We start from the raw sequence: 20,755 nt of genomic DNA, 5'->3' as shown, positions 1-20,755 counted from the left end.
TGTCAAAAGTCCAGTTTCAATGGTGTCTTCATGCAGGTTTGTTTTCTCTGCATCAAAGTTTTTGTAAATCTGTCAATCATGCAAGACCTTTCAGAGTTCAGAATCAGTCTTATGGATAAAGAGTTCTAGAACGGTTGCCATGGTAACATGTTATCATGGCAACCATTATACCTTTTCCTAGTGGTTTTTACCATTAAAAGTGTGTCTCTGAATATTATTTGAGGAGATGTAGTAGAGGCAATAGATTTTTTGTATTTTTTTTCAAACTTTCATTCAGCTATAATGTATTACAGAGTACTGCCATTAGTGACTTGTATAGATTTTTGAAAGAGGATAGCAATGGTAGGATTAGATTCATGTCTAGGATTCACTTAAATGCCAAATGATTCTACTTTGCTGTGACACATCAAATGTAATTTGAATTCTCTCCTTGCGTGCTGCAGCAAATGAACATGTCATGCAATTTATCAAACTAGCAGCCAAGTTTACTTCAAGCCTTATGTTGCTTTGATATATATTTATTGTCGGCATATTGCTGCATTCAGGTAAATTAGCCAAATCACTGAAAAAGTGACTTTCTCAGCATGCCTATTTTAAGCTCACTCTGTGGAGTGTGACTAATTGTCAAAAATACATTGCTTAGGTGAAGACAGTCTTTGCTTGAAGAATCATAGCGTCTGTTATAAGCATATATGTAAGCCACTGGTGAGGTGATCTTTCACCTGCCGTGTGTAATTTAATTTATGGCCACACTTTTTGATAAGCAAGAGGTTAGGGCCTGGTTGGATGGTAGTTAGATCCTACAGGGACTGGTCACAGTTAAGTTTAGTTGAAAGTCTTACTGAGTCACTGTGATTGAGATCTGTATTAATGTCTAAAATGTTTGTTTTAATCCTTAAATAAAATTTGAGTTTTCTGTACAAGTTGTTTCCTGATATGATTGCACAGATCATTTTGACAGTACTCTTTGCTTGTACAATGTGACTCAACATGGAGAGAAAAGGAACACCTATTTAAGTGAGACTGGTGTGTGCATTGATCTTCAGTTCCACATACCAAAGAACATCGATGAACCAGGGAATCATATTCTGTACTGTGCAATTGCTCATATCAAATGCAAATTAGGGTCTGTATCGATATTTCCAATGCCTTTACCAGGATTATATCATAATTTTCCAGTGAAATCACTGTTGGGATAAGACTTTAACATGTAGAACCTTTCACAGGCAACGCCAGAAATTTTGTGACAGAAAGTGAGGCCTTTTATGATTTTTTGAATTTTTTCAGACATTACGTCAATGAAGTGTTGGTATCTGGTCACACTGGTACTACCTCAGCAGCATGTAGCAAGCAGTATTGATATATGCTCACAGACTAATTCACTTACAAGACTTTACTGTGCAATAGCGTTTGACATGTGCACGGTGCAAGAAATTTACAAACCCATCCCTGCTTGAATCTGACAGATATAGAGGGCACTCTTCATCTTATATGAGCATTCTGAAAAACTATGGATAAGTAATTGCACCCTGCATGTATATCCTGGTATATGTTAGCCAACTTTCTAAATTATGAGTATTTGTAAGAATAATTTTGTTACGTACCTTCAGAAGACACTCTGTTGACTATGTTCAGTTTTTAGATTATTTTAAAAAAATTTCCAGATTTGATTTTTCATGTTTTTTTTAGTTTGCATGGCACTTTAAAACCGTGAAAAGACATAAAAAGTGTCACTATATGCCTTCTTTAAGACCTAACTTTTCATGTACATGTTACGCTTTGTGTCTGTTTTCTGACTCAAACTGTGAAATAAAGCACAGAAGTAACAAATCTGTTCAATCAGTGTACAATGGAGGTGTGTATGCCAGCATGTGCATGAAGAAATCTGAGCAGCAAGTACACATATTTATTAAAATCAGTTGCTAATGTGATGATGGGAGGAAGTCAATACTGCTTTACATCTCACCTTAATGTCGTGAATATGCTGTACCTTTGCAATCATCATGAATACTATCACTGAACAAATATAAATATTTCAAAAAATGGTCTGAAGATAATGCTCAATGATTAGAGTGAGTCACTATTTCATTGTTCAGATGGCAAACTGGATTGGAATAATTTACAAGAACCACAATTAATTTGCAGCAAATTTACTCATTTTCAAATAAATGGACAGTTGATGACAATGTTCAAATATGTAAAGAAAGTAAAATACATAAAGAAAATGTACAGAGTTTATTAGAAACAACTGACAAACTGCAGATGACAGATGGTATGTGTATTCATATGTAGATGGTACAGCCATGGTTGTCAATTTTTAAATGTTGACTCGCAACCTGTTTTCACAATATCACCATTTCTTACACTAAAAAATTCAGCACAACCTGTACAAAATACACCATTGTACTGGAAGTCATGTCTTAAATTTCAGACAGGATGTAATACCTGGAGGAATATATCAAATGACATTTTTAGAAAGGTACCTTGTGGACAGGAAGATACGCTCCAGTTACACCAGGTCTTTACAATTCCCTTCAAAAATCCCTGTGGAAGGTCTTGATCCCGAAACTTTAGAAAAAAAAGAATATTCCAGCAACTGTGAATTGCTTTGTCATTCTGAGTATACTGTCACCTTTTCTAGTGATCTTTTCAAATGTCACCAAAGCATCAACATGAATTTTTAAAGACTTGGACCAACTCGTCACAAAAATATCAATTCACAAATCTGAACATTTCTGTCAGGCAGACAAGAATTTATCAAGCCACAAAATTTTCATGACATGAACTTTGGATAAGCTGTTTTTACCTGATAAGGTTTAATGACAACCACAGGCGCTGAACAATGGTGTATACATGAGATCTCAGTACAGTAATGTAAAATGTTGTATCATCTTTATTCAAACCATCAATATAGTAGATTCCTCAGGATACAAAAATTCATATGGATTATTTGAACTATTTACCGATGTGTATGCTCACATAAATTACAGGGATAAGGGAATTTCATCTCACTGGCTGATTTTATAAAAAAATCTCTGTGTGTAAGAAGAAGGACCAAACAAAATAAAAGGGGTACAGTCATCGGAACTGCGCTCAAAGGTCGTATGAAGACCTGTACGACCAATGCAAATACTGTATCCAAGGTACGATGGTCATTGATGAAAGTTAAATTTAAATGTTGCAGCTATGATGATGAGATGCATCTTGATATCGTGCATGAAATACATTGTTTGTAAACAAACTCACACAGGCGCAGCTCAGAAAAACAGTTCCATTTAAATGGAAGAAGAAAAGTCCTAATGCTGAAATGTTAACAAACTGAAAGACACTCTCTGAGATAACGGCAATCTTTGCAGGTATTCTTCTGGCTTAAATTTGAAACTTACAATTAGAGACTATGCCACAGTGAAAAGGCACCAGTGTAATTCAAATTCAGTGAGCCATGAACGACAGTCAGAAGAATTAAATGACTAAATGGATCGTAAATGAAAGTTTGAAACTTTGAAAAATATATACAATAGAATCTTCCGATGTGCTTAACGGTATGAGTTGATGCATTTGATATCACAGCTTAATGTAAGTACATGAAATCTGGCATGGTTTGTCCTTGTGTGAGAAAAGAGAAATTTGAAAATCACCCCATTATCAAAGAATGGACTTGCATCCTGTGTAGTCAGACTATTGCTAATATCAGAAGTGTGTCTCACTCGATGGTTTATTCTGAATATCAAGATCACACACACTGCAAACATTTACATGGGGGGGTTTTCAATACATAATTTTGGTTTGATCCTTGTTGTACTTTTCGGAAACTCTTGTGTTTGAAATTTTTTGGGCCGACTTGCAGCGATTTCGAAGCTGTTATCCAATTGGTTGGCAGAATCGTACCGTTATAATGAAATAATACAAATAAACTCCCTAAGTTGCTGTGAATAGTGACAATCGACCAATCAGATATAACCTTGCAAACACGCTGCGAGTCAGCCGAATTTTTTTACCCTATTGTTCCCAGAGCAGACAAGACTGCAGCAACATCGATGTTAGTGAATGACGACAGCCGCAGAGTTGTGTTAAGTTGTAACTTACCATGATAAACATACCCTGATTATGTACCCTGGTTACTGTCGGTAACTGAGTAAAATGACATATTTCAGGTTTCAGAAGAAAACAAGTCTGCCCTTTCAAACTCCTTGTCATAAATGGCTATGAATCCAGTATGTTGAATACATTGGAGTGCTGTTTGTGCCTTCAGCTTGTGACAACCAAGTTCATTCTTTTCCGATCAATGGTCATACATATTTGGAGAAACAAAATTTAAAGTCAGAAACACTGGATTCATATGACACTTGTGAAGAAGTTTTGGATGTTAAGACGTTATATGACAAAACCGTTTTTAAGACATTTGTGAACATCAAAGAATTGCCTATACATTGATATCTGACATGCACAATCTGGGCAACTCAACATCTACAAGATGGATACATACCACTGTAAAGCTACTGGTATAAATGACAATATTTGTAATACCAAAAAGACGTTATATGACAAAACCGTTTTTTACTCTTGCTCCTAATAAAGTCCTAATTCATTATTCAGAAAAATAAATAACAACATGATACAATGATACCATCACAGTCTCAGTGGGCACTCTATGATTCCATGAACTCATAAACTATCAGAAAAAAATTTACAATTCCTGACTTGACCGGGCAAATGTAAATATTAACAATGGTTACATTTTCATCAGTGATAACTATTTCATCAATTATACTTCAACTTATGCACAGTACAGCAATGTTGGTCAATGTCGGTAAATAAGTGCATTATACAGAAATTAATTGGGAAAAACTAGAAGGTGCTTAAAAAAAAATACAAAAAGTGTTAGTACTCACACTGAAGGCAGTTATTCTTGGTAAATATCATACAGAAGGAAACCATGTATAACCCTGGTCTTTTTTTTCTTTCTTTTCTGGCAGCCAAATGCAAATGAGGTCATATACACTTCTTAACTTTACATCACACTGCTACTGAACACATCTTTGTAAGTCTTGAATCCACAGGCAAAACAAAATTTTCCTGTCGTAAATTCACATATTATAGCTTCTTCAAATTGTTATATTGATTTATTCCCGATAAAAAAGTGACTGAATAGTACCATGGTAAGTAAAACTAGCACCTAATCAGTTGTAGATGTGGAGTAAGACTGATTTGTTTCTCACAAGCCATGGTGTTATTTTTGACCTGAAGTTGAATGGGACTGATCTGTGTTCACATTGTTGTTATGTAATGCCATGGTGTAGTTTGTAACAATGAAAGGATTGATACTGAACAGACACTCCCTTTGGAATTCAATATTTCATTCCATATATATCAATTATTGTTCGACAATATTGTCCAAAGCCTTCCTTAAAAGGGCTAAACAGTGGCATGAAAAATATTGACAATGACCAACAATTAGTTTTCTGTATTCTCTTGATCAAGTGAAATTTCTGCAAAAAGTTCATATTTATTCTCAGTGAGTGCGAGCCATTGAGTCACAGAATTTTTACGTCATTTCCAGCCATGTTTTAAAGTAGAATGCAATGGGAAAAAGAAATCAATTTCTCCTGTGTGACTTTAATGCAAGGCTCTTTACCTCTCTTGCTTGAATACACAACACCCTATTTTGACAAAAACCGTGATTAATACACATAAGATTTGCCATTTGATGGAACAACATGTAAAAAGTACAAGTACAGCACACTTAAACGAAGAAATAAAAATTTGAATTTTACTGCAGTACACCTCTTCTTGACAGCGTTGACAGATGATGGTTGTAGTGTTCTGGAAGCTGAGTAAGTAAAGAAAATGAATGAATTACCTTACAAGTATGTGTTAAGTAAAGTTCAATGGCCAAGTATGTGGTTGTAATTGAACATTAACCTTGTGACCTACTTGTTACGAAAAACCAAATAAATAATTCAGTGGTTTTCTAGGAAAATCTAGATCCCTAGATCAGAAAATGAAACGTGGTAAATTTTATATTTTCCTTTGATCAAAGATTTTTGCTGAGTTCAAATGGTAGTTATGAGTAGATCCCTAAAGCCTAACATTTGTTGAGAGAGTTGACAAAGATAGGTTAAAGCATAACTTGGCTAGTCTACCACACTAGAATTTCTCTTTCCTGACAAAAGAGGGCAGTGTTTATATTCTGACAACATTTTCAAGTTAAGTTGCCGTAGGGCATTCAAGATTTTCTCAAAATGAAGGCTAAAATCTTGGCACTCATTGAACGATACTCTTGTTAACTCAAAACTGGCATAATATCTGACATTCAAATCATATTCACAGGCCATACATTGAGTTTTTGTTTTTTTCTGTTTTGTTAGTCTTTTTGCACAACAATAAACTATCAAAAAATGATGTAAGTCGGTCCAAAAAAAAAGGAATTTTCTTTATTTTATTGATCATTGTAGAGTGTGAAGGACTATTTTAAACTACTTACCTTTGCACCAATTCTTGATAAGTATCTGTTTCTGAGTTGGAAGTCAGACCTAGGTCGGATGGGACTTGTAACTTCAGCTTTCTTTTCCTTCTCTCGTGCTCTTCAAGGAAAAAAACAAATAGTATTGTATTCAGGCTAGACAACATCAAAACCAAGCATGTACTGATTAATAGTAATCAAATGGCTACACAGGCTGTTTGGAAAAAACATTCCATCATGTCTATTTCAAGGTGGGACAATTACTTCTGTGATGGCTTGTACAACCAAATCTTAGGGAAAGATATATCTTCCTTTATCCATAATCCTACATAGTCACTGAATTTACCGGCTGCCCTGAATCTGGTATTCACAGGTTCTTATCTGCCAAGTTAGTGAAATCAAGTAATGTCTATGGAATTGCAAGCCAAGTCTATGTTTGGTGGATTCTGAGGGCTGATAAAACTGCAAAGCTGAGCAAATGACGGTACATTCCTGTATATGACACATGCTAAAAATAGATTTTGGCTCTTTACCATCTTCTTGGTCAACACGCTCAAAATCACTTCAAATTCAAGAACTTTCAAAGACATTTTCAGCAATTTCTAAGGACACTTTAAAGGTCCAAATACCACTTTCCATGTGTCATTATTGCATTATATCATTTTATATTTCATTTTGTATATCATTTTTACATTCTCACAACTGATCATCTTGTCATTTTGAAAACTGGGGGTGGATCCGTCATCTTTCAACAACTTTCAAAGACTCAAATTCATTTTGAAGGACTTTCCAGGACATTCCAGGAGTGTATGGACCCTGCATCTCTTAGACTTGTCAGGATAATGGTGCAACATTTATAGGTAAAAAACATTGCAGGAGACGATAATGGTTGAAATTGTTACTTACTCTTCTTGTAAAGCAGCTTTGTTGCGAGCCCAGGATGATAGATTCAGAGTTCCTCCTCTGGATGAGTTGACAAGATACAGCATTACAACACCAATGAGTGCAACTGGAAAAAAAAAGAAAACAACAGAATTTAGAATTTACAAGTTAGAGCTTTAAAACACCAGTGAGCGCAACTGGAAAACAGCAAACAACAGATTTTAAAAGATACAGTTTTAAAATACCAGTGAGTGCAACTGGCAAATAAAGTAAACCACACAAGTTTGAAATTCAGCTTTAACATTTGCCTCATGAAAATTTCAATCACAACATCAGTGTCATCTATCTTTGTTGATTTTAAGTCTGGGTAAGATTTGTAAAAATATTATTGCTTCGTCATTGGATGTTAATAGTTTGACAATTTGCATTAACACAAAAATATTTCCCTTGTCAGTAATTTCATAACTTATTTTGAAATTAATGAATGCAAATGGCAGCAGAAGTCACACAATGAAAGATAAATGCAATTAAAGATCAGGACTTACGACACAGCCAGGCAAGGAAGAAGACTTCAAGAAGCAAGTATCCCTTGATGTCTACCAATTTTCCAGCAACAATGGCAATCACAGCGAGACCAAGATTCTGTATCGACTGCATGCTATGATTGAAGTAAAGAAATGAAACATTTAACAAATGTGGTCTGAGCATGTATTGGAAAGCACTGCTTTGTGAGAAAAGACATTTTTCCTATTCAGTGTGTCAGAAAATTGTTTATATTGTTAGTTTTTGGGGGATGAAGGGGTTGACATATACCAGTAACATCATCTGTGCGGTGGGTCAAATTTTCTAACAAACCATACTAATATTTGCATACAATTTAATCTCCTTTTATATATTCTCATAAGAATTAAAGGTATACAGTCACCTGTAATCTAAATGTGCCCATATACGGTCAAAGGGGCGTTCCTTGGTATTCAAAATGCCCATGTGAGGGCGCTGTTTTTAAAACGCGGCCACCCGCTTAAAATCTGTGATTGGTTAGATTTTCTCTTTCAATGGTAACTGTGGTAAAGGTGACAGTATACCTTTGATGTTAACCAGTATTTCTGGAATCTCTCCGCTCTAGAGTCAAGTGCAGACTGTGCACTGACACACAGATCACAGCTGTGTCTGGCTGTGGCTAATCTGTTCTGTACATGTACAGAAAAGAAAATAACACACACCCCAGCCATAGAATCCCCCCTTAAATAAGACTGGAACATGTAGGAATTTGACTGAAGTCTGTGACAGAAGTAGATGTTTACAGAAGTGATATCATATGAGCTTGAGATGTCCACATCATCATAACATCTCCCTTCCCTCTCATCTCCTCAGCGAGAAAAATAGTAAAAAAATCATCAAAGTTATTTATACCTATTGGCCCTGTAAATCAATCAGTTTGTCCTTTTGTCATAACTTTTCTTAAATTATTAAATAATACTCATCTGCAATGAAAATGATTGATTAAATGAAACTAGAGTGTAAACGATGGGCAAAGATTGTGAAGTCAGACCACTGAAACACCACTTTTATCAAGTAAATATTTCTGAGAATCTGTTTCAGGATCTCACTTACCAACCATAGGCAGTGCCGAGCTGATTTTCAGGAACAACAAACGCCACCAATGGCCACAGTGCACAAGCCAACAAAGAGTATGACATTCCCATCAGAACCTGCAGGGATGAGATGAGAAGTACAGAATTGGAATTGAAAGTAAATAGACAAACTGAACCAATTTGGAGCAATGCTACCTGACTGAAATAAATACCCTATTGTAAAGAAAGGATCTCATATTGTAAACAACTGTGCCTAACTGCATAACTAATACAATTACTTAACAAATGACACCATGTTATTGACATCATAAACAAGTAAAACTACCAAGTTCATCTGAGTATAACTTATAAAACGCTGGTTCGGCAACATGAATCTGTGGTTATTCTTGTGAGGGGCTAATAATCTAGCATTCCGATATTTTCTGTCACAGATTTATTTGAATTTGTGTACACGTACCATTATCACACAATTAATATTTACAGTATCAAATCAACATACATACATACATGTGGTATTATTTACAGAGAGTAAACTGACTCTTTCAGTTTATCAAATGGACAATATAATACCTTTGTCTAGGTCTGCATGACCTAGACAAAGGTACAACATGAAAACAGAAACTGGTTCTTTTATGCACACAAACAGACCCTCAGGACAATATGCTTATCATCTGTGAAATTATTGATTTCTGAGCATTTATATGTAAGCAGTATGAAAGACGTTGTGAATTTGAATTTTCTGCATCTCATTAACATACAATTTAATATTCATGGTTTACTTACCATTGCAACATAGGGGTTCAAAAATGTAAATGCAAGCATCATGTGAGCTCCTAGTGTGCCGACGACGGCTAAAAACACCCAGAATATATTCTTTCCAACTCTATCAACCAAGAAACCCAAGAATGGGGACGCCACAGCTGACAAGATGTAGACCAGACTGGGAAAAAAAAATTAACACAGAAAATCAATAGTAAGATTCAGGGCCAAGGGGCAATTAAAACATGAATTTGGAAGACCAAAATCGCTGTTTATTATTGTGTGCAGATTTAAATCAACTACATCCTATGCTTCCAGGGCTCAAAATTAATGGTTGTCCCTGGTAAAATGATGAATGAATCTTGTCTACAGACTACTAATTTCTCAAAACAGTTGCCACTTCTTCACACGTCACTGAATTAGACTGCAGTGCAATTGCTGAATGTGTTGTGTTGGCTCCATGCTGAATTGCAGACCTGTTCATTGCAATGGACTGTGGACCATGTGTAAACCTGGTAAGCATTTAACAATGATGATTATCAGTGGATCAGATATTAATGCTTAATTGAGATTGACACGAAAACTGAAGTAGGCGAAAATAGTGGAGCATATGTGATTTTAATACTCAATGATATTCTTTAAATCAAAGTCTATTTCTTGAGTCCAAACATGATACGCACTTGCATTCATTATCCCAAGGAATTCATTATTTTACTTGAAGATTAAATTCAAGAAACCTACAAACCTGTTAACAGCATTGGCTTGACTGGGATCCATGCCAAACTTTTCTTCAAAGAAAACCCTGCCGACATAGAATTGTCTTGTGTTAGTTGCGAGCCCTGAATAATAGGACATTGGTTTATCAAACTGCTACCTAAAAATGGAAATTATCTGTTCACAAATGGGCTTGCTGATAGATTGCTAACTCCAAATAGCAAAATCTAGTCACTTTGAGTACGAAGTAACATTTTCATCGCTATATCCTTGATTACAGGTCCTAACTTGAAAATTGAAAACTAGTGTGAGACAAACCATGTCAGTGAAAAAGTTAAATGAAACATCAGCAGCAAAGATGGTTGATGCAAGCAATATGATTGAGCTATGCAAAAATCAAAAGGACTGCTCATCTTTGCCACTGAGGGCGATATATAATGTGCAGCGGTGAGCAAATACACTCGCTGGACCGGTCGACCTCATGGGTTAGAAGTTCTTCTGTCCTGGCTAGTACTTTTTCACATCTACTAATCTAGCAAACTGATGAATTTGGGAAATCGATGAGGAGAAAGATTGTACTGCATGAAACTCAACAAACTGCAATGTCATTGCTAGGAATCTGCAACATATTAAATATTTCCAACATGCAAACACTTTCTGAAGATGGTTGATTAGTTCGACAGGAGACAGTTTGCACATATTGACTGGCCATGAGGGCAACAGCATATGATTTTATCCCGAGGGACCGTGAGTCACTTTGAAAAACTGACTGTTTCCTGAGGCCAAAGGCATAGGGAAACAGTCTGTTTTTTGGGGTGACTCACGGGCCCAAGGGGTTAAAGACGTATGCTGTTGCCCTCATGGCCAGTCAATATGTGTTTTATAACACACCTCATCCACAGTCATGCATAAAAACGTACCATACACAAAACTTGTTGCATATAATATATCCGAGTGGTTAAGTAAGAAAAAGTTTTTCATGACAGCATCACAATACTTCTGCGAAATGTTCAATGCACCTTTGATTATCGTTATTATTCAAACCCTTATTGGAAACATCAGCATTCAGTCTTCTTCAGAAAGTAGGATAACCTGAGAAATTTCTCGACTATTGTTTCGCTCAGCTGCAGACAACATTTTTATTACATTCCAGTTCGCACATGGCGCAAATGTCATTTTGGAAGTCGGCGGGCATCATTTTTCGGAACTGATGCCTGGCAGGCAACAGTTCCGACAAATGATGCCTGATGACATCGTTTACGTGGATCAGCACAAAAAGAACGCATCCCACGTGACTATCAATTGACGAATTAGAACACAGACTGTGGATGAGTGTGTTATAATACAACTTGAACAGAATTTACAACTGTGTTGACCTAGGGGCCAGTGAATTCTGACAGTTTGCTGGTGCTTATTTCTGGACCTACTCGCCCAGGGACTAGTGGAGCCGAAAAGAATTTGTTCACCACTGATGGGTGTGTCATATTGCTGGATAGAGTTTATTACAGTATCAAGGATACAGTAAGATCAGTTGCCCTCTTGGAAAAGAAAACAATTTTTACCAATCTATGAAGCTGGAGAAAATATTGAAACAGAGCTAAATATGTAGTAGATTATCAACACCAGGGAAAATATCTGATGACAAATACACACAGATACATGTCTACACACTAAGTAATCAATTCCAGATCCTACATGTACAGTGAGAAGTAAACTACATTCTTTGAAATCAGCAAACCTCAGGCCACTTTGAAAAATGTACTCTTATTAAATTATAAACAACAATTGACAATATTCAAGAGAGCTATCAGGGACGAAACCAAAATAAAATCTGATAACTTACACACCAAGGTCGATGAATGGAAAAATGGTGACGTAATAGGTGACACAGATAATAAATATCAACCACAATTCAGCCGGGAAATTCTTGATATCGGAAAACTGAATGACTTCACCTAGAATGGAATGAAAATTTATGGAACAGTTAAACACAGGATTATTATTTTTGTAAACTAAATCAAATCAAATTTGTGGTTGAGTTTCTGTAGAGTGCTACTTGTTGCACAGCATGAGGCGGCAATACAACCTTTGTCGATGTGGCTGGTTTTAAATTTGTTCAGTCTCTGGAAGAGTGAGACGGACAGGATAGGAATACAACATCATTAAAAGTGAAGAGTTCACACTTGATTGAGGTCACTGTTGAATTGTGAACTCTTTCATTTGACTGTTCAAGTTAAGGTCAAATGCGCCTCGGGGTCATATAGTCGGACTCTCAAACTTTTACAATTCTTTTCTGATCTACCACTTATGGGGACTCATTTTAAAGATCTTGGTGTAAGAAAAATTTTTACCGTCTTAGTTTTTTTAAATTGAAAATTTTATTTTTCTGCATAGAGTTAACACAGGGATGGCAGCCATGTTGAATTGTAATTTTTGGATTATTTTGGATCACACTAATATCACTTCAAGGGCTACGGTTTTTGATTAAAGTTATAGTAAAAATCTAGAAAAAATCATTGATCAGAAATTTTATCTGGGTTACAGTTTATAAAGGAGTGTATACTCTGGCTTATATTTTCACTTTTTTGTTCTATAATTACACAAACATATCTTCTCCCATTCTTCTGCAAGAAACCTCAAAATACTGGTGGAGATGAAACAAACCTGTTTTACTGTCTTCTTTCCTCAGAATTCTTGATGCCCTCTTGTCAAAATACCCAAGCATAATTGCACAAAGTAATGAAAAAACACACATCCCAGCACCTTAAAAGAAATACAGGAATGAGTAACTGCTGATACACACAGCACTGACATAAGATGGATTTTCCTGTTCATTTGAATTCAGAGTACACAAATGTCTTAGTGATGAGATATTGACCTTGTCATGATTTTAATGCAAAGTCAATTTCCTTCATGTCATCAAATAAATATAATTTTGATAAAGTGGTACACAAGGGTCAACTGTCACATTCTACACAGATCAAGGATATAGCTGATACTGCCAAGCACCAGTCAGAGTAACAGTGTCTTTTTTGGAAAAGCATGAATAAGTCAACGACAGGAGTACTCACCAACCCAGAGAGTATAACCTAATACTCTATAGCCTTCCCAGTCAGGATTTGAGTGAGCAATCAAACTGTAAATTGGTCCCATAATATTCATGTTGACAGTACTCCCCTGAAAGTTGATAAACACACAAAATACCATCATTTTGAGCAAGATTTAATCTGCACACAGCAGGGCATTCTTGTTCATATGACCTTTTCTCATGCTTTCTATTTTTATGATTTTCAGTTTGAAGCATTCAACCCTGTCACCACCATGGTTTAGTCCAAACCAATTGTAATCAATGGTGATTAAGGACCAGTTAACAGGGATTTGGGGATGAACAGGTTACATGTACACAAAATACGAGTTCACTACATCTCATGTACATCAGATCAATGCCCCATTATTTCACAGCCTCACAGAGAATGAAGCAATTTGTTTACTTTTACAGCTGCATGTGCAGTTTATATAGTGCTTTGAAAAGTAGAATTCCTTTAGATGTGAGATTATCAAAAATTGAAGTAAATACGTGACCACCAGTGCTTTGAACTGTTCATCAAAATAGATTGCAATTTTAAGATTTGAAACTAACTAAGCAGTCCTGACTGTCAAAAGTATGAAAGATAATTGCACAAATCTGTGAAAAGACATACTGTTGTTCCTTGTTATTTCACAAGGAAAACCATTGCTGATTGGCTGGTTGCATGTACAATGTGCTCACTGATTGGTTGAGACACGGAACATGATTCACTTACCACTCTTCCAAAGCTAAGCTGAATACCAAATACCATGTTCAGTTCCTTGCCTTTGAACCAACTTACAGCATAGGTGTTCTGTGCAACTGCAAGATTCTCACCTCCTAATCTGTGATAACAAACGTGACAACGTCAGTAAAATGAAAGATGAATTATGAGAACCTGTAAAGGCTATCCTTTCATTAAACCAATGCACTGTACTTAAAGGGGCAGTACTCAATCCCTGGTTCTCACATTAGTTCATGCTGACATTAAGTATTTACATGGTGTTAGACCACTGTTTTCCACTGAAATTGTTATCAGGTTGGTCAATTTGCTTCAGATCAAGTTGATAAACAATCTGCCCTTTAAATGATCTTCTTGTTCAAGATTTAATAAATATGATCAGATTAAAAGGCCAGTAATGCTAACTTTTCATAATATTTTCAGCATTTTTAAATTTGAATGTGAACCGTAATTCCTTGTTCTTCTCCCCAAAGAATGTTGATATACACAGCATTCAGCTTGTTGACTCAGCCCAAATGTGTGTTAACTGTATTGTTATTGTTGAAAAGTGACTTCTGGTCTGGACTAGAATTCAAATGTAAACAATAACAATGCATTTTACACATATAATGGCTAAGATGATGAGCTTAATAGTGGGTGTTTCAACATTCTTTGGGGAATAGAATAAGAAGTTACAATTGATATATGCTATAAAAAAATGACAAAATCATCAAAAGTTAGCATTACTGGCCCTTTAAGTACACAGAAATAAATTCAAAGTATAACAGGGATTTATGAATTTGAAATTTTCTTACCCAAATATGAATCTTCCTGTACACATTACAATGTAGCCAACATGACCACCCAGAGTAGCTCCAAGGGCAAATACACACTGCAATGGTAGAAAGAAAACAAAGTTCAACTTTTCTGCTGATTAACTGAAGGTGTTTGAATATCTCTGAGAATGCTAACATTCGACTCGTCTTCTACGAAGAAAATTGGAAAATTATTACTTCTACTGAACAGCAATTTGCTCTCATTTCTGTATTTAAGTACACATTTTGTATTTAAGTACACATTTTGTATTTAATTTAGATGTTGCAGCTACGATGATAAGTTGCATCTAAATATAGTGCACAAAATACATTGTTTGTAAACAAGAAACTTGTACAGATGCAGTTAACAAGAAACTAGCACAGATGCAGTTCTGATGATGGTTTCCCTGTATCAAAGCTAAAGAAAGGTTCCTTGAGAAAACCATGTTGTCTTCATGAAGAAGATAAGACAAAGTGTTCTCCATGTTTTATAAATTAAGAAAGAGATACAGGTAATTCTTCAAATCTTTATTTTGGCAAAGCTTAAAGCTACCTGAGAAGTTGCATTTGTTAAAAAAATAGCAATGTACATCGACATTCTGCAAATCTTTGAAAATAATTCCTTGAAGACATAGATAGAAAATATCATACCTGACCAATTACAACAAAAGTGCTGAAAATAATAGCTCCCAATCTGAAAATTAAAAAAAATCAATAGAGGTTGAGTTGACATCAGTGTATCTAACAGCTTTTGCACTCAAAACGCTCAACATTTTAGAATACAAAACTGAGAACTCTGTCCCTGTCTTTGCTATTTTGCCATCGATCAATGACAAATGATTGCTTTCATAAAGGAATATTCATTCACGCATCATCAGCATTGTTTAAATATACAAATCTGATGACGATGACTCATCAGCGGAGAACATTCAAATATCTAAATCACTGCAGTATTTGGACATTCAGAAGTGCAGCTCACAAAAGAGGAGGTGGGACAGGGGCAATAATATGAATAATAGAGGAGTGTAGTAACAGCACATTACACATGGAAATGGTTCTGTGATTTGTATATGCTTACCTTACACCGAACACTCTGTCTAAGAGAAATCCTCCGAAGAAACAGAGAATGACATTTGGCCAGGAGTACAACGAATAGAACATCATGAAGTCACTAGTATTCAAGTCAAGGTCCTTGTGAGAGAATGAATACAAATAAATTAATTTGATTAACTTATGATAGAACGAGCCTAAGGGACAGCTATTTTGACTCTCAAACTGTTCCCAATTCTTTTCTGATCTACCACTTGTGGGGGTTCATTTTAACCACTTGTGGGGGTTCATTTTAAAGCTCTTGGTGTACAAAAACTTTCCACCATCTTAGTTTTTTTGTAAATCAAACATTTTATTTTTCCACATAGAGCTATCACAGGAATGGCAGCCATTTTGAATTTCAAATATCGAGAAAATCTCAGGTAATATATCTCTCTGGTACCAAATTTTGCATGGTGACCCCTGATTTTTATTTTTGATTCTAAGAGAATGGTCGAAAGCTTCAATGAGGAAAGTTTGAGCAAAAGTTTAAGTCTTTCACCTTAGAGGTGCATACTGCCTTAAACAAGTTTGTCGTGTTGTGCAGTACCAGGTAGATGATAAGGTATGTTGAATGGGCTAGTACCAACATGTCAATATCTAACCACATATTTTAGTTCTTTTGTAACAGGCAATAATAATTCAACACCGTTGTATTTGTTGATGTGAATGGTAAACAGTTCAGTGTTCATCAAATGTCTTCTTTTCTAGATTTATCAGTACGTCAATTTCTCTAAACAAACTTCAAACACCAAAGCTACACCTCTGTAATCATCTTATCAGCTGATATGATTCAACTGTTCTGAAATGCTGTGTGCTTCATGGAGATAAAATATACATAGTAGTCAGCAATTCTGACTGTGAAGTAGATATGTTGTATAATTGTCATTTTAACATGCTTTGTGCATAGAAAAAAAAAATGAACAAGAACTAGAATTAGAACCAGCCATTAAATATTGTCACAAACAGTAAAAAATACCGTCAGAAGTTAAAGCTAAATGTACAGTTGTGGTATTTTGGTCAAAGAAACATTTCCTACAGTTGTGTTACCTTTGCTGAAGAAACACTTCCTAAAAATCAGATTTTTAAATGATTTGATAAATGATACGTTTGTTTTGCCAAATTGTGCAATATTATACCAATTATCCTCCATACATGAATTAATGTCTGATCTGATTGTGTCCCTGAAAGTGTGAAGTACCAGTATACACTGTATGCCAGCACTATCCAATGCTTGCAGCAGGATTTTACTGAATTTGTGTTCATTTGTGATTCTCCAGTGACGATGATTCAAATGGTGAATATTCATGTTGCTTAGATCACACACTGTAAAATTTAACGACTACACATCAAAACATCATTCATTGGTAATTTGCATACAAAGAGACTTACAACCCATAAAAGGAGAGGTGAATGAAATTGACCCATGATCAAGTCACAATAAGAATTATTAGGCAATAAATTATCCAAACACTGCGTCTATAAAAATATTCATGATATCATATTGTGGTACAGTTTCCTTTGTTTCAGGCTTTTTAACCCTGTCACCACTATGGTTTAGCCCAAACCAATTGTTATGAATGGTAAATGTGGACCTGTTTACAGGGCATAAGGGGTGGACAGGTTAAATTTTCTTAATGTTTGTAGAGAGTTTTAATTCTTACCTCCTTCATATGTTTTTGCAAGGCAGCAGGGTTATCATAGACAAAGTAGCTTCCTGCAAAGGAAAAAGTTCGACAAATTTCACATTTAATACAAATAAGATTACCGGTACACTAGTGTAAGCATAGATGTGGACTTACCCTTGAAAAGAGTCAAATCTATTTCAACAGGTCAGATCTTCAACCAATTGTTGCAGAGCTAACATTTGGAAAAACACGTCTCACTTGGGTTCCTATCACTAAATTTACTACAACTAACACATAAAGGGGCTAAAAATACATGCTATGTACCACATCAGTTTTAATTTACCGTACATGTACCCTTATATAAACCTAACAATGGCATTTAATAAAGTTTACTGTAGAATAAAGTTGAAGATGATTCCAAAAAGATGGCTGGATATGCAGTACTTATTCTCATAAATTTAAAAATATCCTATTTCTGGAATGCTTTTGGATAAAATATAGGAGGTTATCAGAAATGGAAAACAGCCATATTTTCAAAATTGAAAACTTCATACCATTGTACAGTTAATTCTTTGTAGGTGACATTACCTTATTCTTATCTGTTCTATAAGTAATTTTTCCTTATTATTTGATTTTATGAACACTGATGACAAATAGAAAGCATTCCCTTATAACAATAAAACGGGAAGACTGTAACCTTTTTCCTAAAAGTGTCAACACCAAAGGGGCATGAACAGCGGGTGTGAATCACTCTATACTCCCACTGTTCCTTTGATCAAGTGATAACTAATTACGAAGCATTTACAAAAGTCACATCATAGGCTGATCTAACACAGAAGATCTCAATCTGAGATGCTTGTTTAGGGTAACACGTTTACTTCATGTAGGTCACTACAAAAGTTGGCCAGCATTCATTTGGGTTAAGTCACCTACTGAGAAAGTTTGCCTGCAGCCGAACAGTTCAACACAACAATATTAATGACCTCTAACTTCACACAAAAGAGATAACGAAAATCTTGGATGCTTCAATTTATCTGAAAAGTAAAAAAAAAAAATTCAACTCCTTCAGAAATCAGGCATAGTTGTAATATCTTGAGAGCTGGGTGGCCCTACATATCATGCATGGAAATGCCTACACAAGCCAGGCTAAGCAGCCCTTGCTGGCTGCTCGGTTACAGTAAGCGGTCATTAAAGCCATGAAAGCTACAGCAACATACTGTACATGCACATTGTAGATAATGCAATGTGGTAAAAGGGACATAGCTTTGAAAATCGATGCAATCACAGACATATGTTGAGGATATATGATGAATTTTAATGAAATAGAATTTGATACAAGCTGTTTTTGTTGGCTTACTAATTAATATGACTGACCAGCATGCTCACGTTGGCCAAATTGTGAACTGGTCGACAATAACTTCAGTTTTTGTTCAGCTGTTTGTTTTTTGAATTGCATCATCATAGACTCTTAAAACTCTGCAGAAGTGTATATTAGAGGACACAGACAGTTTCAGTAGTAATCATTAGCAAACTGCAGAGTCATTAGGGTAAGGGTCACTGATAGCTCTATGCGACAGGGCTGTATCTTATCTCCGCATTTATAGGAAACCAGAACAATCAGTATCCTCTGTCATTGCAATGTTGGCAGATACAGACAATTTCCTTGCATACAGGCAGAAAAGTGGGCTTTGTGTAAGTTTGCAAGAAGCGCAGCTGAGCATACTGTGTGCCTTGATGAGGTACTGGTAGCGAAAACTATGATCGACGCAAGTTTTGGATTATTATTATTATTATTATTATTATTATTATTTTATTATTATAAAGCCTTCAAAAGAAGAGAAATTAAGCAGGATTAAAAGTCAGTTATTTTCAGTGAGAAAAGTCCATTCTCTATGAAACTGATGCGCATGTCAGCAGTTTAGCCCATGGCAGTCAGCAGGGCTGTGATTGGAAGCACAGCGGGTAACAGCAAACAGCACTGCCATACAGAGCTGCATATAGGTTATGCGGTAAAACAACAGCCTCCAAGAAAAACCCTTTTAGAAATAACAGAAGATTTGTGTCCACTATAACTCAGCCCTTTCGCTGTATCTACGTGAACATGGCATGGGTATGATGATAGAGCTAAAAAAATTATGGAACCATGGTATGATGGACTTTAGTAAATACTTCCGGGGTTGAATCATTCTTGAATGGAACGCGATGACAACAATTACTATCATGTTATTCTGATCAAAACCACACCTTGTTTAACGTAACAGTTCAACTCTGTTGTCTTCGAGTATTAGTTCACAGCTTTTGAGCATTTCTGCTTTCTCAAGGCGGTACCGGAAAAGATATAGCCTTGCCCTTGGTTGTTGTACACTCAGGCCGTACTTGTAATTGTCACGTGAAAGTGTCCTGTGGCAGCACAACACGATCACAAAACATTATGATTGCACTGCAGTTCGATTTTCTTACCGTAGCTTAGAAAACACATCAATATTAGGACCAGATATCTGTGTAGTCGATTTCTTGGGTTACATGCGGCCATCGCACCACAACCCGTGAGTTCAACATCATCAGACTTCGGAAGATTTTTATCCCTCAGAAGAGGCGACTTCTCGTTTTCTGTCTCCGCCATGTTAGTGTCACGAGTGCTTCGCCTGATTTCAACCAGTGTCACATCAGATTCAGATTCGCTTTCAGAGAAAAGGGTCATATATCAAATCGGCTAAAGCCACAAAATCCACGTCATCACTTAAAAAAGTACTCGTCGAAAATGGAATATTTATTTTCAAAAAACCCGGGATGGTCTTTTCTTTAAGATCTAGGCAATCCGAACGAAAGGGTGTTGATGTAGTTATCGAATGATTTTGCATCTGATGCTGAAACTAATAATGGTTGTCAGCTTCCAAGGTCACTTCAAAGGAATGAACTCATTTGACCTCACCAGGGGGTTTACTCCAGCAAATTAGTACGACCATGGTACGACCCTATTCCCACTATTTTTGAGATGCGATTAGGCAGTAGAATTTTGAAG

General features: G+C 35.9%; 1 protein-coding gene across 1 annotated transcript; it reads right to left on the bottom strand.

The window, feature by feature from the left end:
* Positions 1-2,875: 2,875 nt before the first annotated feature.
* Positions 2,876-20,400, bottom strand: LOC139119452 (lysosomal dipeptide transporter MFSD1-like). Its single transcript, XM_070683268.1, has 16 exons — positions 20,194-20,400; positions 17,770-17,822; positions 16,095-16,207; positions 15,668-15,710; positions 15,017-15,093; positions 14,217-14,325; positions 13,485-13,590; positions 13,078-13,176; positions 12,257-12,368; positions 10,445-10,501; positions 9,724-9,880; positions 8,960-9,057; positions 7,891-8,003; positions 7,370-7,472; positions 6,485-6,584; positions 2,876-5,830 (listed from the first exon to the last, which is right to left on the bottom strand). The coding sequence occupies exons 1-16, from the start codon at positions 20,354-20,356 to the stop codon at positions 5,771-5,773; spliced, it is 1,563 nt and encodes a 520-aa protein (XP_070539369.1). The 5' UTR covers positions 20,357-20,400; the 3' UTR covers positions 2,876-5,770.
* Positions 20,401-20,755: the final 355 nt, after the last annotated feature.

Source organism: Ptychodera flava, chromosome 19, assembly GCF_041260155.1.
Source record: "Ptychodera flava strain L36383 chromosome 19, AS_Pfla_20210202, whole genome shotgun sequence".
Taxonomy (NCBI): domain Eukaryota; kingdom Metazoa; phylum Hemichordata; class Enteropneusta; family Ptychoderidae; genus Ptychodera; species Ptychodera flava.
The sequence above is the reverse complement of the archived record's forward strand: the minus strand, read 5'-3'. Positions and strand labels throughout refer to the sequence as shown.

Coding starts and splice junctions, on each gene's coding strand:
- LOC139119452 (XM_070683268.1), bottom strand. CDS start 20,356: ATGGCGGAGACAGAAAACGAGAAGTCGCCTCTTCTGAGGGATAAAAAT. Junction 9,058..9,723: donor TGAACCCCTATGTTGCAATG/GTAAGTAAACCA, acceptor TCATCCCTGCAG/GTTCTGATGGGAATGTCATA. Junction 7,473..7,890: donor CTTCCTTGCCTGGCTGTGTC/GTAAGTCCTGAT, acceptor TTTTTTTTCCAG/TTGCACTCATTGGTGTTGTA.